Source organism: Dendropsophus ebraccatus, chromosome 3 (assembly GCF_027789765.1).
Source record: "Dendropsophus ebraccatus isolate aDenEbr1 chromosome 3, aDenEbr1.pat, whole genome shotgun sequence".
In the NCBI taxonomy this organism is placed as follows: Eukaryota; Metazoa; Chordata; class Amphibia; order Anura; family Hylidae; genus Dendropsophus; species Dendropsophus ebraccatus.
The window spans coordinates 157,258,270-157,281,519 of NC_091456.1; the positions used below are offsets into that span (position 1 = coordinate 157,258,270).

Here is a 23,250-nt window from a genome sequence, read left to right on the forward strand (position 1 = left end):
TTTTATATGTTATTACTTATGGAAAGTTATACAATTTTCTAATGTACATTAATTATGGGAAATGCTCATATACTGCTATTTCCCTTAATTTAGTGTATCAGGAAGTGTTAGAATTATCTCTGAAGCAGTGACGTCACGACCAACGGTGTAATTCCTATGGAGTGTCCAGCAGGGGGCGCTCTATATATAGAAGTCAATGAGTACCATTGACTTCTATATATAGTGCGCCCCTGCTGGACACTCCATAGGAATTACAGTGTATGTAATGTAATGTAATGCACTGTACTGTTGTGACTTTATGAATACATTTATGGAATACTTTGGGGAGCAAGTGTCTTTGCTCCCCAAAGTATCCCATAAATGTATTCAATGAATACATTTGCAGGGCACCGAGCAGGGAGGGAGAGAGGTGCTATCTACCTCCCCCCTCCCTGCTCGGTGCTGGGAACATATACAAAGCACTACTCCCCCATTATCTGCAGATAATGGGGGAGTAGTACCTGTGCTATCCCTATCACCGCCCGCGCCGCCGCTCACACAGGGGCTGCTATTCATCGCGCCGCTGATTCCCCGCCGCCCGCGCCGCTCCTAACTACCCGCCCGCTCGCTCGCCCGCCCCGTTCCTGGCAGCCGCTCTCTGCTCATGCCGGCCGCGTCAGCCCGCCCCCACCCCCACCCCGGCCGGGGACACCAGGAAGCGCCATGCTCCCGGCCGGGGTGGGGGCGGGCTGACGCGGCCGGCATGAGCAGAGAGCGGCGGCCAGGAACGGGGCGAGCGAGCGGGCGGGTAGTTAGGAGCGGCGCGGGCGGCGGGGAATCAGCGGCGCGATGAATAGCAGCCCCTGTGTGAGCGGCGGCGCGGGGGTGATAGGGATAGCACAGGTACTACTCCCCCATTATCTGCAGATAATGGGGGAGTAGTGCTTTGTATATGTTCCCAGCACCGAGCAGGGAGGGGGGAGGTAGATAGCACCTCTCTCCCTCCCTGCTCGGTGCCCTGCAAATGTATTCATTGAATACATTTATGGGATACTTTGGGGAGCAAAGACACTTGCTCCCCAAAGTATTCCATAAATGTATTCATAAAGTCACAACAGTACAGTGCATTACATTACATTACATACACTGTAATTCCTATGGAGTGTCCAGCAGGGGCGCACTATATATAGAAGTCAATGGTACTCATTGACTTCTATATATAGAGCGCCCCCTGCTGGACACTCCATAGGAATTACACCGTTGGTCGTGACGTCACTGCTTCAGAGATAATTCTAACACTTCCTGATACACTAAATTAAGGGAAATAGCAGTATATGAGCATTTCCCATAATTAATGTACATTAGAAAATTGTATAACTTTCCATAAGTAATAACATATAAAAAAATAATTTTCGCTGGACTTCTCCTTTAATCAAAATGATGTGTTTTGGAAAACTGTTATATCCAATGCAAACAATACCCCTTTTACTCAAACATTCTGACGTTTCCCTACTCCAATCATATTTTACTAAATTTATTTGGCAATCAAAGAGACCTCGTATTGCCTATTCCACTCTCTGTCTCCCTACTTCTAAAGGTGGCGCTCAATGCCCAGATATTAGATTATATAATTTAGCCGCTCTCTTTCGCCATGCTAAAGATTGGATTATGGACACGTCATATTTCTCCAATATTTTAATTGAGAAAGCTTTAGCAGCACCTTGGCCTTTACCCACCCTGCTACATGCTAAATTACCAGAACTACCCCCAGAAATTAAGAGAAGTGTTATCTTTAAAGACACCATTGCCACATGGAAGGCAATACGAAAATTATATGGTTTACCCTTTTGCCTATCGAAAAGATTTCCTCTGTGGCATTCACCACTTTACCCACCTGACTCAGACAAATTGGACTACTCAGAGTGGCAGAGTGCACATGTTTCTTCTGTTGGGGATCTGCTGGATACTAATTCCAGCACTTTCTTATCATGGGATATCGTCAGAACACGATTTAAATTGTCTTCATTTAATTTACCTCAATACGATTCTATAATTGAATTTTTTACTTCCAGAGTGCGGGACATAGCAGAAGCAGAAAGTGATATAGAATTTGATAATCTATTCCCAACACCACCGGTTCATAATTCTTTATCACATACATATGGAGAACTTAGATCACGCTCTCAAAAGAATTTATCTAGACAAAAAATTTTTTAAAATGGTCCTCCGTAATTTTTTCAGAGGATCTGACCCAACAAATATTGAGAGGATCTCAACTAGTGCATTCTGCCACTCCTAATGTGGTTCTACGTGAAATACATTTCCGCTTTATACACAAGGCTATATATGCCTTTAATATTCCTTTTTCCAACTTCTCACATAAACAGTTGCCCGAAATGTTCACTTCCTAAAGCAGACTTGTTTCAGTGTGACTGGGCCTGCACGTGAGTGCAGGAATTTTGGGACTCTGTGCGGCTCTATCTTTTGTCCACTTGGGGCCATGCCATACCACTTCTCCCTCTTAGTTATCTTTTTCATTTTATTGATATAGACTCTACTACTCCCTCTTCTAAATTACTTACTTCTAAAGGAATTCATTTAACTCTATTAGTTTCCCTGAAATGTTTATTAAGATACTGGATACTGGATACTCTACCAGACATTTCTGAGGTAATCTCCGCTCTGAAGGAGATCTTTCATTGGGAACCTTTGGATGTATTGCGCACCAAAGAAAAATCAACAAAAACATTTATGTCCAAATGGACACAATTTCTATTTCATGATTTTACTATAGAAGAGAGAGACTCTGTCATTAATCAATTTAAGGACACTGATTGGTATTGCATGGCCACCCAAAAGGGAACTCTGGGAGCACTCCAAATATCTTAAGCTTTTCCCTTTCTCTGTTAAAGACAATTCTCTCCATTCTATTGGTAGCATATTTGAATATCTGACATCTATATCATGTTTTAAGCTGATATTATAAATTACTGTTTTTCTTATGTTTTTGGTAAGACTATGTTGTATTGTATATGATAGTATATCTTTTAAGGTTATTACAAAGGCTCATTGTATCTGTATGATATTGTAAACATACAATTTGTTGCCTGTGAGTGACTTTCTTTTTGAATATGTAATGAATTTTCAATATGTATGTTCAAATATTACATAAGCCAATAATAAAATATTGTTTAAAAATAAATAAATAAATAAATAAATTCTTTATATGACTATGCAATAAGCTGTGCGATCAGAACCAGTGTCATCGGCTCTAAGCAGCAAGGTGTTGCTAAAATGTCTAGTCCTTTTCAAATGCCAGAGATAGGTTCCTTGAATTGTATTGCAGAACTACAGAAGCCTGAAGCATTGCTTAACTTTCTGACCCAATTCTGAAAACAAAAATCTATTTGTTTTGGGGGTCTTAGTTCTGTATTTTGTGGTCAGATTTATTATTTTTTTTTTTAATCAGATATTTTTTTTTTTTTTTTTCCAAAAGCAAATCAGTTTTGTTAAAGTCACATAAGAAAAAGAAAAGACACCACAACAATATGACAATAGCATCCAAGAAGAAGCACACAGTTTCTGAATTGTACAGCTAAGGGAAAACGGCATTATAGGAATAAACAGTGTACCATTTATCAATCAGTGTCTCAAAAACTACTCCCCAACAATATAGCCTGGGAAAAGAAAAGCAAAAGGCAAAAAACAAAACCTAACACCTGTGGAGGGAGAGAGTATAATACATCTGTACTATTGCATATGGGAATAGCAATGAAAAGAATATGGTGGTGATTGCGGATTAAAATTAAACTTTTTCAAGCCAACTCACATATTATTAACGTCTATTCAATACTTGTTTCATAACCTGTGCAGGGTTCCTGCAACTATCCAACGTCCCCATATTTTTTCAAATTTATGTGCACACTTGCGTTTAATATACACTCCTCTGTCCAATCTGATTACGCAGTTCATCTTACCAATAAATTCTTGTATAGTGGGAGGGTCTGTCTGAATCCACCTGGAGGTGATGGTCTTTCAGGCCTGATATAGAATCCTCTGTATAGCTACATTGTCACAATCCTACAAGTCTAACCTGGTAAGAACCCCTAATAAACAGATTTTAGGCTCCATAGGTATGTTAATACCATATATTTTAGTAATTATAGTCGCAACTCCCAAAAATCTTCCAATTTTTTGCATTCCCACATCATATGTAGGAGGGAGGCGTTATCCGAGCCACAACGTGGGCACTCTGCTGACGGCCATGCCCCAATTTTGTGTAAAAAGACTGGAGTTTTATATACCCTGTGAATTAAAAACCGCTGTGATAGTCGCTGGGCTTCACTTAAGGACACTATAGTGGTGAGTTCTAACACATCCCTCCAGTCTTCATCAGACAGATCCCCCACGTCTGCTTCCCATTTTCCTCTGATGGATAATGGAAATTTCCCAAGATGTTAATGTAAAAGTTGGGTATATAACATGGAGATGAGACCTCTGGCAAAGTCCCCCTTGGTGATATAACAAAGTATAGTTTGTGGTCAGATTTCCATCACAGTCCCCCCACCTGGCCTACTCCCCTCCAAAAGCTTTTGCAGAACATTTACGCTGTGTTCACACTTTGCAGTTTTATTGTGTTACTAAATTATTTAATTGCAGTTAGTGATGAGCGAATAGTGAGATATTCGATATTCGTACGAATATCCCGCGAATATTCGAATATTCAATTGAATATTCAATCCCATTCAAGTCTATGGTAACAAGTATTCCCAGGATATTCGTACGCATATCGAATATTCGAATATCTCACTATTCGATCAAACAGTATTCGCTCATCACTAATTGCAGTGCTTTATCATTTCATTGTGGTCCCACCCACACAGCACACTGTATCCTGTAACAGCACACAGTTACTACCTGTAACACCACACAGCACGCTGTATTCTCTACCTGTAACACCACACAGCACACAGTTACTACCTGTAACACCACACAGCACGCTGTATTCTCTACCTGTAACACCACACAGCACGCTGTATTCTCTACCTGTAACACCACACAGCACGCTGTATTCTCTACCTGTAACACCACACAGCAGACTATTGCACTGTATGAGTTAAGCTGCAGCACCTGCTGCTTTCACTCCTTGTCTGCTGAAGTGTAGGCTGGAGGGGCTGGTCAGAGATGGTGAATCACTCAGGGGTGGGGTGGGAGATAGGATTCAGCCAAGTCACCTGTGACATCAGAGAAGGATGCGTTGTTACGGGAGAGGGAGAAGCCAGGGAAAATAATTTTTTAGTCTTTCTACTATTTTCCATTTCCTGTTAGTGTGGAAGAACGGGAAAGCCACTGAAGAGAGTACTATTGGCAATAACATTATATTAAAAAGTTATTTATCTTGGGGTGATAGTGTAATTAAAATACAACTTTCTCATACTGAAGTACCCCTTTTAAAAGTGAATTCTTAGGTCATTGAAAAATGTATAAGGGTGCTGGTAGCAATGTGCTGGTTTGTATGTACATAAACATACTTGTAGCAATACAAACTTTTTTCTCTGGGATGTATAAGTAGTTGTACCAGCAAATAGTTTCATGATCGCTAGGCTTGTAAACATTATTATTGGTGCTAAGGTTTCCAGTTTACAAGTCTGGCAATTGTCAAACTATTTGCTAGTACAGCAAGCTATACATCTCTTCAGAGCAAGAACTTTGCGTTTCTAGAAATAGGTTTATGTACATACAATCTCTGCTTCACTCTCTGGCAGGCAAATCGGGAGATGGAGACAAGTTTGCTATGTTAGCTGGGAATGCCCTTCTAGTAGTGTAGATTTTATACTGTCCATTTGAGATCAGCGACTTTAAAGCAAGAGTGCCGCCGCAATATTTATTAGGTGGCGCAGATTGGTGTACTGAATGTGGTAGCCCCGCCCCCAGTGCACCAAAATTCCTCATTTGCATAGGGAATAAGCTACAAATTTAACTAAAACTGCGCCAAAGATCAAGGTAAGGAAACTACCTTCATCCTCCGTACCGTGTGTGCTTTAGAAAAATAACAGTCCCTAAGTTTTAGACCCAATCGGAGTCTGTAACATTGTCAGCGTTCATTGTATATAGATCATGCGCACAACCCCCGTCATATGATGTGGTCACTAAAATGGGACCTTGGCCAGTGACTGGTATTCAAGAGTTCTTGTTTAGGCAACCCAATTTCACATTTCATGTAGGTATTTATATCACCATCTTAAAGTGTCCCTGGCGTTATAACTTTAAAAATCTAAATCAACAGTGGATGTGATGTAAAGCAAGTTTGCAATATACATTCATTATTTATTTATTTTTTTAATCGTGCTGTAAAACAAAGCTGAACTTACCAGAAATCCAGGTCCAGTCTCCTGAAGGCAGATTTTCTGACTTGTGCTGGTTGAAAAAAAACAAAACAGACTAAACGCGGGAATTCTGGCCAGTACAGAGAGTCACTGCTCAATGTGTCCATCAGTCACATGACTACCTTCTCTCTGTGAGCGCTCAGATGGCCCGGGATACACAGGACTTCCTGTTTTCTAACACCTTTTTTTTTTTTTTTTTTTCCTCTCAATAAACAGAAAACAGTCAGAAAACCGTAAGTGCCATGTTTACCGTGAGAACTAAAAAAAAAAAAAATTAATAAGTATTGCAAACTTGCTTTATATCACATCTACTGTTGATTTAGAGTTTGAAAGTTAAAACAACAGGTACACTTTAAGGTTCCTTATATACATTTTTACCATATAGCTAACTGATCAGCTCTTATATTATGTTTTCATGTTGCAATGATCGTAAGCCATTCATATAAATGACCTTTTATACAACCACTTTTGCAGTATTGTATACAAGGAAGGATAGTAGTTGTAGTCAGCTCACCTCTGTGAATGTATGATGGCCACAGTCTATTTCAGGAGGGTGCACGGTTCCAACGATAGCCAGTTGTAAGGTACATGGGACGTGCAAAATAGTAGCGGTTTCGGCACTCTAGCGAAGATTAAAATGCAATAAAGTATTGGATTTTAATCTTCACTGGAGTGCCGGAACCGCTACTATTTTGCACTTTTGCAGTATTGTCAGTACATCCACTATTTACACGAAGGGATGTGCTGCCCACAATTGGTTATTTTTAGGCCCACATAAAAGATGTAATGAGCGGCTAAAGGTTATCAATTGATTTTTGCAATCACAAGCAGTGTTTATAAAAAAAAACAGAAAACACTAAAGCACTGCTTGCATCTTTTAACAAGGTGCTTTATAAGTCGGCCTGTTTAGGTATATGGCTGCCATTTGTTGCATAGAATTTTAGAATTTTTTGTTACCACTGCTTAGTTTCTTGGATATAACAACTCCAAATATCTTGTTCTACCTTACAATTTTCCTAGTGTTGCGATGTTGCAGTCTTCTCTCCATGTTTTCAGCGTTTAACTCCCCTAATGTGCCATCCATCATCTCGGTGTCACAGAGTAGTGCCGGATTATGCTGTGGAACAGAGGAGAGATTCTTCTGTTTAAAACTTTTAACCTTCAAGTTTCTGATTGTCGAAATCCGTCTTGCAGGTTGGCTGAAAACCTTTGATGACTATTTCAGAGACCAGACACAGCACATACTTAATAACATGGTTGTAAAATTGCAAGAAGATAAGGAGAGGAAATTCATGTGGTCGGAGATCTCCTACTTCTCCAAGTGGTGGGATGGAATTGATAACCAGAAGAGAGATGCCGTTAAGAAGTAAGTGTAATAAAAACCCGCTCTCAATTACACATAATTTCCGGAATAAAATTACTGTTCACTTTGAATTATACATTTTGAAAGAAAGTTGGCAAAGATTTCTCAGCTATATTTCTGCCTGAACACTGTGTCGTACATGCCATAAATGTGGGGAATATGAGTGTTCTATAGACTTTTTGGGAGGGGGGGGCCCTACAATGAACTAATTCTCTTGCTTCCTTCGCCATTGTCCTAATACGTGCAGCTGCCACTAGGGCAACCACATACATACAGATCTGATATTTTCCCATTGAGCGAACGATAGGGGACAAGTAAGAAATCAGGGACCCCCACGGAAGTCTTCGTATGGGCCCCCGGCTTTTGTGTTATGAATAAAGACGCAGGTACGGTACGTGACCTGCTGCTCTATTCATTCCTATGTAGAGCCGAGTACGCAGGAAGGGCCATATACTCAGCTCTCTCCTATTTTTTGTGGAATACCCCTTTAATACTAGCTGTGTAGTTTTATCCTCCTATCAAATTAAATAGCAAAATAAAAATATGTGGGTGGTAGTGATACATACATTACTAGAGCAAGTATTTAAGCCAGTGCTTCTCAATTCCAGTCCTCAGGCCTCACCAACAGGTCATATGTTTTGAGGATATCCCATACAAAGGACACCTGTGATAATACCTGATGCACTGAGTATAATTCTATCACCTGTGCAATACTAAGGAGATCCACAAAACATGACCTGTTGGTGACGACTGGAATTGAGAAGCACTGATTTAAAGGGTCTTACATTTTTGTCATGAGTTTATTTAAAAACTATTTCTTTTTCTCCAGAGTACTACTTTGAAGGGGTACTCCAGAGAAAATAATTTTTTTTAGTCTAATGGTGCCTAAAAGTTGTACAGATTTGTAAATTTTTCTTCATGCTTTTCTTCCAGTACTTATCAGCTGCTGTATGTGCTGCAGGAAGTGTGGTGTTTTTTTTTCTTTCTAGTCTGGCACAGTGCTTTCTGCTGCCGCCTCTGGTCTGGGACAGGAACTGTCCAGAGAAGGAGAGGTTTTCTATGGGGAATTGCTGCTGCTCTGGACAGTTCCTGACATGGAGAGGGGTGGCAGCAGAGAGCACTGTCAGACTGGAAAGCAGACACCACTTCCTGCAGGGCATAAAGCAGCAGATAAGTACTGGAAGACCTTTTTTTTTTTAAGTAGAAGTAATTTACAAACCTGTCTAATCCTTCAGCACCAGTTGACAATAAAACCAAAATACCATAACCTAACCAAATAGATGTGAGATATTAAAGCAAATCTACCATGTAACCCCACCTGGGTGATACGGTCCATTGATAAAATGAAGTGATTTTAGAGCAGAAAGAGGACAGAGACAAGTGTTATACAGGTATATCCCAACTGTGCGGCATCTAAGCTTGTGGATGATGTGGAGAACCACATACAGAATAAGGAGGGAGGGGGAAGAGTATCACTTTAAGTATCACTGTTGCTTGAGAAACTGTTATCTGTGGAAGCCGATCAGTTCAATAATGATGCTTGGATTAATACATGTCCGTGTTGTCAGGGGGATTTAGGACAATAGAGACTAGTTAGTGTGAAGAACAATAGGAACGTGGTTATTTATCATTGCTTCCTGTTATAGCAGATTCAATGAATAAAGTAATTAGATTTTATAATCTTTCATAGAGATATATATATATACACTGTGTATGTGTGTGTGTGTGTGTGTATATATATATATATATATATATATATATATATATATATATATATATATATATATATATATATATATAATCACATTATTATGACCACTTTTGATGATGGCAGCATGTAGTTCATGAAGGAAGTCTGCGTTGATCTGTATGGTATCTGGACGGTCACAAACATCCGCCTAATAACTAGGTAATAATGCTGTGTTGACTGTGGATTTATAAGGGTTTGGATCTTACTGCAAGTAGTGAAAAATCACCAGAAAAGTTGACATTAATAATGTTCTTATTATCTGAAAGCTTCAATTGTTTCCATGAGGCCATTAGGGGTGTGAAGCTATGAAGTCTATAGATCCAGGAGGACTGTGTTCCTGAGCTGCTGGAACCTATTATTTATAGTCTTAGCTACTTGTTCAGTGGGAGGAAATCCTTATCATGGCTAATTGTTAGGCGTTTGCAGACAGTGTGTACCATGTAACCCTTTCTTGTCGGAACAATGTTTGTTTGTTCTGTCCTGAAGTATTTGCTTCGTGCAGCGTATATACTGTATACTGCACTGACAGTCTGTAAAAAAAGTCATGTAGATGGAGGAAAAGTTCATGAAATTCTTGAGTGAAAGTTTGGTTAGTGACGTTTGATTTACTTTGCAGCCATGATTGTGGGTTTTTTTTGTTTTTTTTTTCTCTCCATGTATGTGCTAACATTTTGCGAAGAGTTCTTTGTACTCTGGTTTGGGTTTTGTACACCTGCTTGGGGGGTAGCACTAATAAGTTAAAGGGGTTATCTGGCATTGTAAAATTATTAATTTAGTTCTATAGGAAACTGTTCTTGCCTCTCTGCGCACCCCCAGTGTCCTCCTGTGGTTTCTGCAGGTCCCCCGCTAACCACAGCCGCTACCACCTCCAAGACAACCTCATCTCAGCAGGGACAGCCTGCCCAACCAATCACTGCAGCTCTCTACCGTCTCAGTCAATGATTTATTTATTTTTTTTTATAAATAACCACAGTATTACATTAAAAGTCTTACAACGCCACATAACGCTTTTAATTTATTGTGTGAAGTGGGGTGTTTAGTTTTTAGGGGACATAGAATATTCAATCTAATGCATTTGTTTTGGGAGGGATTGTTTTTTTATTGAATGTAGGCCGTGCTGTATTGTAATAAAATAATGGCCCTACCCCTTCCAAAATACATCAAGGAATTTCACATTGGGACACAGTGGTGCAGTGTGATCTGTAGCCTCGTGGAAGTGCTAACCAGAATTGTGACACTCACATTGGCTTTCAGATACTATAGTTCAACATATCCACGTCCTGAGGATTGTTAAAACAAAAAAACGATATTGCTCATTTATCTGCTTTTTATCCTGGCCTCTGTTCTGTGGTGACACGTCAATGTTATATAATCCACTACATGTCATAGCAGCACAGAATCTCTCTGAAAATGGCAATTCTAGTCAGATTTATACAGAAGAGTTAAAAAAATAAAACTCCCCTCTGAGTCTCTTATCTCTGGTTGTCAGAATAATATTAGGTGCAGCTCCTTGAAACTGAATAAATGGGATAGTAATAAACCATGTGAAGTCTGTGTAATCGTTGATGTTGACTGTGTTCATATATAGTGGACACTACACGTTTCACACAAAAAGATCCAGGTGAAATCCACAGCAAATCATTAAGTATTTATTTTTATTCTTATGGTCCGTTTACACGGAGCGATAATTCGCCCAATCGATCATTTATCGATTTTAAAACAACGATTTCTTAGTTGAAGAGATAAATCATTTAAAAATATCGTTTTTGTGATCGTTTAACCCCTAGACGACCCAGGGCGTATGGTTACGCCATGGAAGTCTGTCCCCAGACGACCTAGGGCGTAACTGTACGCCCTGGGTGTTTCTCCCGCTATGAAGCGTGCTTCGGAGCGGAGCGCGCTTCACAGCAGGTGGGGGCCGGCTGCAATCAGCAGCCGGGACTTCACCGGTAATGACACGCTGCAGCGATTGCGCTGCCGCGTGTCATTAACTCCTTAAACGCCACGATCGCGGCGCGACCGCGGCGTTTAAGTGTAAGTGACAGGGGGAGTCCCCTGTCACTTACCGATCGGGACCCCCGCAGTGTGACTGCGGGGGTCCCGATCTGTAAAACGGACCGCCGGAGGTCTCTCACCTGCCTCCGTGCGGTCCGATCGGTGATCTGCTGCACTGAGCCTGCACAGGCAGGCTCAATGAGAAGATCGCCGATAACACTGATCAATGCTATGTCTATGGCATAGCATTCATCAGTGTAGAAATCAAAGTACTGTATGTAAAAGTCCCCCAAAGGGACTTCAAATGTGTAAAAAAAAAAAAAAGTTAAAAACTCCAATACACTACCCCAAAACCCCTCCCCCAATAAAAGTTGTAATCACCCCCCTTTCCCATTATATAAATAAAACATATAAAAATAAATAAACAAATAAACATATAATATACCATAGCGTGCGTAATTGTCCGATCTATTAAAATATAACAAGCGTCATTGCGAACGGTAAACGACGTACATGAAAAGAGGGAAAAAAGTGCGCGGATTACCGATTTTATGTTACATTATATATAAAAAAAAATTAATAAAAATGATCAAAACGTCCGATCTTCACAAATATGGTATTAATAAAAACTAGAGATCATGGCGGAAAAAATGACACCCCATACAGCCCCGTAGGTGAAAATTTAAAACCGTTATAAGCGTCACAATAGGCCCATTTTATTTATAATTAATTGCCAAAAAAAAGATTTCATTTAAAAAAATTTATAACATTAGAGAATCTGTGTAACCTGCATATGGTTGTGTTCGGACTGACCTATAGAGTAATAGTATCATGTCGCTGTTACCATATAGTGCATTACGTAGACACAGGAACCCCCCAAACGTTACCATATTGCATTCTTTTTTGCGATTTCACCTATTTATATCTTCATAAATAATATATTTGGGATTCCATCATACATGTTATGGTAAAATGAATGACACCATTACAAAGTACAACTATTCCTGTAACAAATAAGCCATTACGTGGCCTTGTAGATAAAAAACTGAAAGTGCTAGAGCTCTTAGAAAAGGAGGAGGGAAAAACCGAAACACTAAGATCAAAATTTGCGCGGTCCACTGGGTCATTTTGAGCCTGGTCCTCAAAGGGTTAAAGATCGTTTAAGCCCATCTCACACATTAGGATCATTATATGAAAGACTGTTTACACAAAGCGAGCTGCGAATTTTCAGCCAACGACAATTTGAGAACATGTTGAAAGATCACAATGAACAATTTAGCTTGATCGTTTATTGTCTTTGAACGAGCAGATTATCGCTCAAATGCGATCTTGAAAATTCGAACAATAATCTCACTGTGTAAACGCACCATTATTTCAATCATTTAACGCAACATTAACATCACATCCAGAGTGTTGGTACTCATTTTATGAAGAGAAACTCAGTGTGTGATTTTAGCCACAGCCCAAGGGCACCAGACTTAAAGGGGTGCTGCAGTGAATTTAAAGTGTCACTGTCATGTTTTTTTTTTTTTTTTGTTTGTTTTTTTTTGCAGAAATCTATAGTACGGGCGATTTTTTTTTTAAGAAACTTTGTAATTGGGTTTATTAGGCAAATATGCCATTATCTGCATTCAAAAATCCTTTCCCCAGGTCCCCCCCCCTCTCTCATTCACTGCTCATTATCAGGAAATCCTGTCTTACATCCGATGTGTCCTGTCTGTTCTATGGAAGGAGGAGGGAGATTAGTCAGCAGCAGAGAACAAAGGATTACACAGCGGGAACTGTGTGAAAGCTGCTATTCAGAGGTCAGAGAGGTCAGTGCTGACTTCAGAGTATGTAACTGTAAATTAACTATTTGTTGTCCTGTTTTTGTGCCTCATCTCCCTCCACACCTCCCCTCTCCATAAGAGAACCATAAAGACAGGGGAGAGCTTCAAACTACCTTTTTCTCTGCTAATAAACCCAATTACAAAGTTTCTTAAAATCGCCTGAACTATTGATTTCTGAAAAAAAACATTTGAAAGACCGTTACCCTTTTAAGTAACCAAATATAATTACCAATTTAATTCAGGTTATTGTAATTTAAAAAGTATCAAGCTAGATGTAGCAGCAGCAGTAGTAGTCTTTTCTCATGATTGTTCTTCAGTGCAAATTACTATGCACTTTGTGAAAGTTACATTAGCAGGGAATGCTGGGATATGAACCGGTGGCTGACTATCAGTTACGCAGTGTGTTTAAAATCTTTTTATGGTAGAAAGTTAATATTTAACCTAAATAATAATAATCTAGATTAATGCCTATCTGTTTCTCCTTCATTAGGTTGGGTATATAGAGCAGTGCTGGTAGTGGTAATAACACAGATATCATGTTTGTACTGGTTTGGTCAGTCATTGTGATGTGTATAACAAAAATTGTTTTATTTGCTTCAATGGCGAAAATAGACATGAGCAGATCTGCAGTTTTGAAACCTATTGAGCACATCAGTATAGTCTACTATGTCACCTGGTATAGCATATTGTTAATGGGATTGTCTCTGCAACCACCTTGTTTCATGTGTTTCGGGGGAAACAATTGGCCAGCTGCTGTAGGGTTAAATCTTAGCTTGCCCAGCCATCCAATGATGTTGCTTGGCCCCTTGACCTGAAATTACCTCCTGCAGTAATGGAAGGGAAATGAACCCAGTTGTAAGGATGGAGGGTGGGCAGTGAAGTGGATGGAATGTAGGTGCTATACCAAACAGTACATTGCTTAGCTTGAAGATTTAACTCATCTGCCATAGATTAGGTGTGCTCACAGTATAAAACAAAATATATTGATGCCAGCTAGGTTTTGCATGCTTCACCACTGACAGGAAATGGAAATAATAAAAACTACAAAATGTGTATTGTCTCCAGCTCCCCCAGCTCCTTACCGTCTTCTAGAACGCATCATCTGCTGATTCATAGGAAACTTGGTTGGTTCTAGTCTTTGAGCTCTACCCCCTATACCCTGAGTGATGTCACCATCTCTGAGCAGTCCCTCCAGCTTCCATCACCATCTCCTTGTCATATACACTGATAAATAAATAAATATTGATATTAAATTTTGGAATATTAAGGTGAACATAGTTTCTTCCTAAGTGTCAAAAAAATAAAAAAAAAATAAAAATATAATATTTTTTTTTTTTACTTTAAATAACTTTTTGGGTGGTTATCAATGTCAACGACATTTTTGTGTATACTAAAAAAAAGGGGAAAAAAACAAAATGTATATGTTAAGCTAACCGCAAAAAGTGTGAACCCAGTTTTTTAGCTTTTGTGCAATTGTGAAAACTAGGGGCTAGCCAATTTAAGCTGGAGTTACACAGCATATTTTGGAAAAACACCACTACATTTTTTGTTTTTTGAGCTGAAGCCATAGGTAGGTCGAACAGGAGATGTATAAGTCCTTTTCTTTTTATATTTTGCTTTTTCGCTTTTGGCATTGGCTTTAGAAGAAGAAAAAACTGAATACAAGGGTGACACACAAACTACAGTTTATCTAGGGGGGAAGCTTTGTGTAAAACAGTCCTTTTGTTGTGTTTAACTTGACTATGAGCAGTTTTAACCAAGGCTTAAAAAATTATATATTTAAAAAAAAAAAAACTAAATTCCCCGGTCCTGTATTTTTCTAAACAGAATTTACGATTAAATTAATTTTGTAAAATGTGATTGTGGAAAAAGCGCAAATTGTCAAGACTTGTCAGAAGTCAAAGCGCAATTACGTTGTTAAATTGTTAATTTAGAGGAGATGTTGCTTATACTGTGTTTCGCAGGGTTACTTAGCTGACCTGTAATTTTGATAACAAATTTCTACTGGAAACAATTGACAAGATAATTGCCGGATTTAGTTAGTCATCTCTGTGACTGTCCCAGATTTTCTGCCTTTCTAATTGCACATAGTCGACGGAGAGAAAGAGAACATTTTTCCTCTGCCAAACAAGTTAATGGATTGTAACAGTGGATGACCCAATAAAAACCCAAATATTTATTTTAAGTTAATTATTTTTCCGACCTATGGTAAGCACTTATTTGTGTAAAAAAAAAACATTATGGTAACAGTGCCTATGGGATTTAATTAAATGTAACAGTGGAGAGCGCATTTACTCTTTCCTCAACGTTTTTATCAGGTCCATTAAATTTGTACACAAATATGTTGTTGTTTTTTTTAATTTCCATCCGTTTAGAAGACTAAAATAAGACTTTGCAGATAAAGATGCTTCATAGAAGCCAAGTTGTTTAATGGGTTATGTAACCTTTTTAGCTATCCTGTTTGCCCACAAATTTACTAGTGTCTGAATGCAGTTGGGAAGGAGGAGGACCTCCATAAGGTTCCATAATGGCAAAAATTCCTGATATTTAATGATTCTTCTATCTATTTACATTTAATTTACATTTATTATATATTTTGGTGGTCTAGCAAAGTTTAACTGTGTTTTGGGTTGATCTAAAGTATTTAAAGAGGATGTACCACCCGGTACATCCTCTTTAACCTGAACCCACAGATCGATCGGCGTCGGCACGGGTAAGCTGGTGCCGCGGTCCGTTTTTCAGACCGCCGCCTGGTTCCCGAGCACTGCGCTGTTCGATCCAGTGGTACCGGCCGGTGCTTAAGCACTAGAGGTAGGCCGGCCCGCCCCCAGTGGGAGGGAATTCCCTCCCCTGTATGACGCGGCTCGCTTAGAATAAATGGAGCTGCATCATGCGCCTCCTGTGCTTCAGCATCGGCCAGTACTGCTGGATCGAACGGCGCCGTGCACGGGAACCGGCCGGCGGTCCGAAAAAGCGGGTCGAGAATGCTGTCATTTTTCTTTAAGATTTTATTTATTTATTTAAAATTAGTTGAGGTAAATTCAAAGTGCTTAAATACCCCTTTAATAATGTACTGTCTCATTCATTTTCTTTATTAAAATAATGGTTCTTAATGATGACCAATGTGTAAAAAGGTAGGTGAAAATGTAACAATAAGAGGAAAACTGTATTGGTTAAAGGGAAACTAACAAGTTCACACAAATATGAACTTTATTGAATAGAGCAATGGGGCTAATCACGCTGGTTAAATCATTCAAACCTCTTTTCCCATCATCCATGACAGCACCAGAAATTAGAATGATGCCGTCATGGACTCCAGAAAATCAAATTACCGGTAACTGGTAATTAAAATTTTTCCCATCGTTCATGACCGCACCCTTCTAATTCCTGGTGCTGTCATGAACTCTGTAAAATTAAATTAACGGTGAGTAGTAATTATCACTTTTAGGCACATTGGTTGTGGTTAGAGATGAGCGAATCGCTCATCTAAACAAAGTGAAGCCCTATGTTCGATCAGCGCTCTGCTCATCAAGTCGGCTGACTCTCAATGCTGCTCCACTCCCTGACGCTTCACCCCAGCTGCTGGGGAAAAGCGGAATCCAATGCTGGGTAACTAGGAGAAATTTCCCAGGATTAAATCCAGCTTTTCCCGCCATCCTGGGTGGAGAGGCTGACAACCAGCCTACTTGATAAGCGTAATGCAGATCAAGCAAAGCGCTTTGATTCGTGTAGATAAGCGATTCGCTCATCTCTAGTTTTGCCGCCACTTATCTGGCTAAAAGAAAGTGATTTATTCAGTGTGAAAAGCCCCCATACCAAGGGTTCATATGTGTGAGCCTTCCATTAATTTCCCTTTTAAACACTTAGCTATTCTTTACTACTTTTAACTTTTTTTTTTTTTTCTCAATTTGAACAGGTTGATTGAGCAGAAGCAGTTTGAGATAGTTACGGGGGGATGGGTTATGACCGATGAAGCTTCCCCTCACTATTTTTCTATGATTGACCAGTTAATAGAAGGACACCAATGGCTAGAGAAAAATCTTGGTAAGAAAACTTTTTAAATGGTTTTACTATGTAGATGACCGGGTGAAGTGTTTTGTGTTGCATAAAATGGGAAACGGCTATTGTATATGTTCCAGCCTTTTCTACCTGTGTATGCTGTGAGCTCTTGTCGTCTTATTTGTAGATGTATGCTTTACAGTTCAGACACATTGCTGCTTGAATGCTGTAATTTTCACTCTCAAGATTCTGCTGTATCGTGATTAGTGTTTTGTAGACTTGGTACTGTAGGTATTTGCTCAGACTTGTAGTTATGCGACGTTTCGAATAATAGAAAGAAGCTTTTGATTGATACCTGCTGTATAATCGACCATTGGGTTTGTTTGTTTTTTTCTTTTTTTTGCTGGTTTTGCTTTTTCTTTTAGTGTTCACTTTTTACTTTTTTTCTACTTATCAGTCAAGATGCAGGACAACTGCAGCTGATCATAAAGAAGGCCACCTGGGGCCAAAGAGAACTTAGCGGTACTTTATTAGGGTTACAGAACACCAGTTACAATGGGGGGAGGGGGAGGTTAGGAAGAACAGCAGTTTTACTAAAATTGTACTAAATCTGCAGTAAGGAGGGTTAAGGACAGTTTTGCAACATCAACAAGTCTACAGCGGCATTGGTCCTTAGACAGAAAGTGCACGCCTCACCAGGCCCGGTCCTAGGTCTGCTTTCAAATCAATAAGTCTTCCCCAAAACAGCACGCCAATCATAAAGTCAAAACAAGAGCCTTTGCTCCACCATGCAACACTTCGGTAACAAGCTTTTCTAAGCAGTGTTTGAGAGGTTGGTATTGAAATGTTGCATGATGGAACAGTGGCTTTTGTTTTGACTTTGATTGGAGTGCTGTCTTGGGGAAGGCTTTTGTGACATCAGTCGCATTATCAAGGTCCTACTCTGGTCCATGGCTACAGACAGGATTACAGATTTGTGAATGTGGCATTATTTAATTAAGTTGTAATACAATATAGTATAACTTTATTAAAGGAGAAGTCCAGCCAGGCCCATTTTTTTTTGCTGGGGAGTGGAAGGACACAAGAAATAACATGCTCTTACCTGCCCCACTCCAGTGCTGGTGGCCGTGTACTACTGCTTTGTTCCCCGGCCACTTCCCAGTCTAAGCGGGGAGCCATATCGTGATGTATGGGGTCCACTCAGCCAGTCAGTGGCCGTAGTGGGGTCCCGCCTCAGTCACTGACTGGCTGAACGGATCTCACACGTCACAACCTGTGTCCCTGCTCAGACCAGGGACAGGAGCGGCAGGGTGTGGCAACAGGAGCGGGGCAGGTAAGAGCATGTTATTTCTCTTTTCCTTCTCCCTCTCAGCACTTGCTAAAAAAAAAATGGGTCTGACTTCTTCTTTAACAAAAATTTCTAGAGCACTGCTTTAATGCTAAGCAGCAAATTGTAATAAACTGAAAGATAAGCTGAAGGGTTGGCTAGTTTTAATAGTTTTTGCCAGGCTGCTATAATGCAATTACTCAGAGTGCTTACATTGCGGGCCAGTTATCTATAAGTAGGCGTCTCAACCATTGCCAGAGAATTGAGCAATAGTTGAGTTGAGTGGGAGTTTATTTTCTTTTTATTTTGTTTTATTTATTTTTTTACTGCAAAGAGATCAGATGCTTATTGGCAAATGGAGGTTGTGATGGCAATTTTTTTAACCAAATATATATTTTTACCCAATATTGATTTAGATCTCTGCGGCTTTGTAATAATGAATGACACAGTATGCCTGTACAGGGGCAGAAAAGTGAAGAACAAAGTCTTTGTGCCATACGTCTACTATAAACTTTGTAAATTATTTATGCAGGTGTAAAACCAAAATCTGGATGGGCTGTTGATCCTTTCGGACATTCTCCAACCATGGCATACCTCCTAAAACGCTCTGGGCTGTCCAACATGCTTATCCAACGTGTTCACTATTCAATAAAGAAGCATTTTTCAATAAAAAAGAACTTAGAATTTTTCTGGAGACAGAATTGGGGTAAGTGAAGGTCTTTTAACTTTGATGGTGTCTAAATATACTAGTGATGTTAGTATCCCTTTTCCGGTACACTGTACATGCCAACTTTCAAGCATCTTTATTTAATTCTTCACATCTTTTATAATTTTTTGGTTACGAAAACAAGACCAAGTTTTAGAGTTTCTGCCCCAAGCATGGTGGCAGCAGTCATATGTGGTTGTTGAGTTTCTACTTTCTCTTGCCTATTGGCTGTTTTGGGAATTACAGCTCTGCCGTTTTCTAGTAATGGCAGCTGCGCTAAGTAGCGTTGTTTCTCTTTCGCCCTGTATTCTTCTTTTACTGTATGATTGTTGACATCACCGAATAGCTCCATTGTTTACACAGTTGTATTGTGGTCTGCTAGAATTAGAGATATAACTGGTACCTGCCCTTTTGCTGCTGTGGCCCCACTCCTTATGCGCCATGCAGGCACAGAAAGTAAAAATAGAAATTTGTTTGCATATGTAATTCTGAGGCTTAATTCTTGTTTTTCTCATGTAGTAAAAATATTTTGCAAACTTGAGCGCCTGTATACATCAGGAATGAGATTTTGGCAGTTCTTGTTGGAATACTAAGCGTTCATCATCCAAGAGCCTGATGTGCCGTAATACGAGCCTTTCCTAATGGATTATTGTAAATTCCTTAATTAGAAAAAAGCAAAGTTGAAAGTTGTTCTGCTCGCAGATAAATACTTGTGAAGTTAATGATTTATAGAGACATTTAGCTACTCAGTCCTACGGGCTTCAATGAACAGTCAGGCGAAAGTGCACAAAGCGGTTAAATACACTTTTAATATTCTATTGATCTATGCTGAAGACAATATTTGTTGTTTATCACTTGGACGACTTTCAGCGAGCACAGAAAGCTGTGGGATAGTTCTAGCTTTCATACTTGAGGGATTTAGGGTGCGAAGCGGTATGCAGGACCTTCTGGCTCTTTTGCCAATAACCTTGTTTTCTTTGACCCTAAATGTTTTTTAGTTACTGTAGTTTTTCTTTTCTGTAAAATATTTGTCTACCCGATACTGCTGAGTAATATAATTATTATTATTGGTTCAGTGGTTAGCATTGTAGACTTGCAGTGCTGAGGTTCTTGGCTTGTGAGTCTCCCACTCCTACATCCAAAACAGATACATTTAGATGGGGATGGGCCAATTTGAGCGATGTGAAGCTCTGAGGAAAGTTGGTGCCATATAAATAAAGAAGTGGAAAACAAAAAAGGATGATGGTATAATGCTTGTGTCAGATTTCACACTCTCAATTGTATAAGTTCTTGTGTCTTCGCTCTTAACCGATTGACACAGGATGAGCAATGCTGGTGCCGCCAACGATGTGTAGAGCGAGTTGAGGGCCTGAGCTGGCTCCATACACTGCGCATCCCAATTGCTATCAGCAGCTGGGGAGTCACAGCTAATAGCTTTGCCATTGCTCCATGTCAGCTGTTTAACTACTCACATGCCAATACTCAAATGGCCTAAAAATACCTTATTGGTGGTCCAGTGGTCTGGATTGTCTTCCTGCAGTGAGATTGCTGATTTGTTGTCACTGGAGCCCATGGCTTCCTGCAGTCTCCAGCAGACGGAAGCAATCAAGTGCTGAGAGCATGGATCAGTGCAGTACATATGTACTGCAATGATTTTTAAGAGCAATCATGGTATTGCTCATAGAAGTCATCTGGGGGATTCCAAAAGTGTTAAAAAAAAAATAGCCATGTTTGCTTAGTTGACTTTTTTTTTTTTTTTAATTTCACCTAATTTGTTTTTAATTTTTTTATCCTTTTTTTGCAGTATACTTTATGGTAAAATGTAGAGCGTTAATACAAAGAACAAAGTGGTGATTTATGGTAGTGCCGACGTAATACCGCAGTTTATGTAATATGCCAGTAAAGCATTTGGGTGCCCTGGGGGTGGAGCTACCACCATCTGTGCACTGATCCGCCCAGAAGGCCCCTCCTAACTAATAGTAGCAGAGTGATGCAGAAGACCGTCCTAATACTCATTAAGAGGGCAGGCTGGGGTGAATCGATGCACTAATCTGAGTTAATTGTGGCCCCCATAGTTGTCCTAAAGTTTTAAGCAAGGATGTTCATTGTATTTTACAGTTACACTTATTGTTCTTATTTTTTCATGCATTTAATTATAGATATAGGAGGTAGCACCGACATTTTGTGCCATATGATGCCTTTCTACAGCTATGATGTCCCTCATACGTGTGGTCCAGACCCAAAGATCTGTTGTCAGTTTGATTTTAAGCGCCTGCCCGGAGGACGAGTCAGCTGTCCGTGGAGAGTGCCTCCCGAGCCTATTAATGAGGGAAATATAGAACATAGGTATTGTTATATTCAGTTCACATTGTATATGTTTAAACTATACTGTATAGGTTTTTGCCTGATAGCTTTCTATCGGTATCTATCTATTGGTATCCATCCATCCCTATTTGGATAGCAATTATTATATTCTTACATCTAGGTTTGTGTTTCATTAGTTGCCCATATTACCTAGTCTTTATCTACGTTTGTGCTGGATTTCATTGCAGAGCTTGGATGCTTTTAGATCAGTACAGAAAGAAGTCAAAGCTCTTCCGCACTAAAGTGCTCTTAGTCCCACTGGGTGATGATTTTCGCTACAGTGACAGCTCCGAGTGGGATCAGCAATACCAGAACTATCAGAAGCTGTTTGATTACATGAACTCTCACCCCGAGCTCCATGTTAAGGTAGGTTGTAGAAGTTCAGTTCCAAATCCTTGATTTCCAGGAGGGCTGATGGCAATTTTCCCTTTAATTTTTTACCAGCACCCAGTGTGTCTTCATGCTTGGTTAGAAATAGATTGAGAATATATTTTCCCGGCTCCTGCTGCCCTAACATAACCTGTTTTTGTTTTAGAGTAGAACTCCTGCGAGTTCTGTCAATCCCGTTATTTTCTGCCTCCTGCATTTGGTGTTCACGATTATCATTTTAGGATCATAACTCTGTCACACAGTCGCTTGTTTGGTTTCATTTGCATTGAGTCGCTAGTTTCATTTCCCATGCAAATACCATTTTTGATGTCTTTAGTTATTTGGGCTATGCTATGCAGCTTGCAGTGTGTCAGGAAGCCGTAGGCTGCAGGAAACCTTCCAGGCCGTTCCTAACCTTTTATGTGATGGGCTTATGTAAGCTAAAGCAACGTGAAAAAATGACTTTTTGCAAAAGGATCCAAGGATGATCTTGCAAATTTCTGTACAATGAATGACGATTGCATCATATCTAAGCTGAATTTCCGCTTCTGTATGAATGTTGAGGTTTTCATGCTATGATTATACCATCCAGGCACTTACACAGAGGTAATATGTCAATATGGGATCCCAGCATATGCGGGCATGGCAGCCAATGAATGTTTGGGTCATTTCCCAGATGTTTTCATGTTTTGACTGGGACACACGTTGTGGCACTTTTGAGCCTGAGTAAAAATACATACAGTTTTTCTTCAGAAAAAGTGTAGACACTGGGTGTGCAGCAAGTCAGATTGTAAAACGCCAAAACATTTCACAATCACTTGTAAAATGTAGAAGCGTTTAGGCATCACAGCGACTTTGCCGTGAAGTGGAGACCATGTAAGGTAACTGAGAGGGGTGTCGTCTGTGGAGAGACACACGGGGAGATTTATCAAACATGGTGTAAAGTGAAACTGGCTCAGTTGCCCCTAGCAACCAATCAGATTCCACCTTTGAAAAATGAAAGGTGGAATCTGGTTGCTAGGGGCAACTGAGCCAGTTTCAATTTACACCATGTTTGATAAATCTCCCCCATTGTGTATAAAAGTCACCAATGCACTGCTGTCACAGTACCTGCAGAGCTCTAAACCTCGTCTGGCATAAAATTGGTGCGACTGCAAACTCCATCAGTTATTTCCCAGCCGGA

General features: G+C 39.8%; 1 protein-coding gene across 1 annotated transcript in view; it reads left to right on the forward strand.

Moving 5' to 3' along the window:
• Positions 1-23,250, forward strand: part of MAN2A1 (mannosidase alpha class 2A member 1) — a 123,256-nt gene that overhangs the window by 59,587 nt on the left and 40,419 nt on the right. Inside the window, exons 4-8 of the mRNA XM_069962977.1 lie at positions 7,560-7,731; positions 17,219-17,346; positions 19,161-19,334; positions 21,494-21,680; positions 21,887-22,064. Of these exons, the coding sequence (XP_069819078.1) occupies positions 7,560-7,731; positions 17,219-17,346; positions 19,161-19,334; positions 21,494-21,680; positions 21,887-22,064 (839 nt within the window). The remainder of the gene's footprint in view (positions 1-7,559; positions 7,732-17,218; positions 17,347-19,160; positions 19,335-21,493; positions 21,681-21,886; positions 22,065-23,250) is intronic.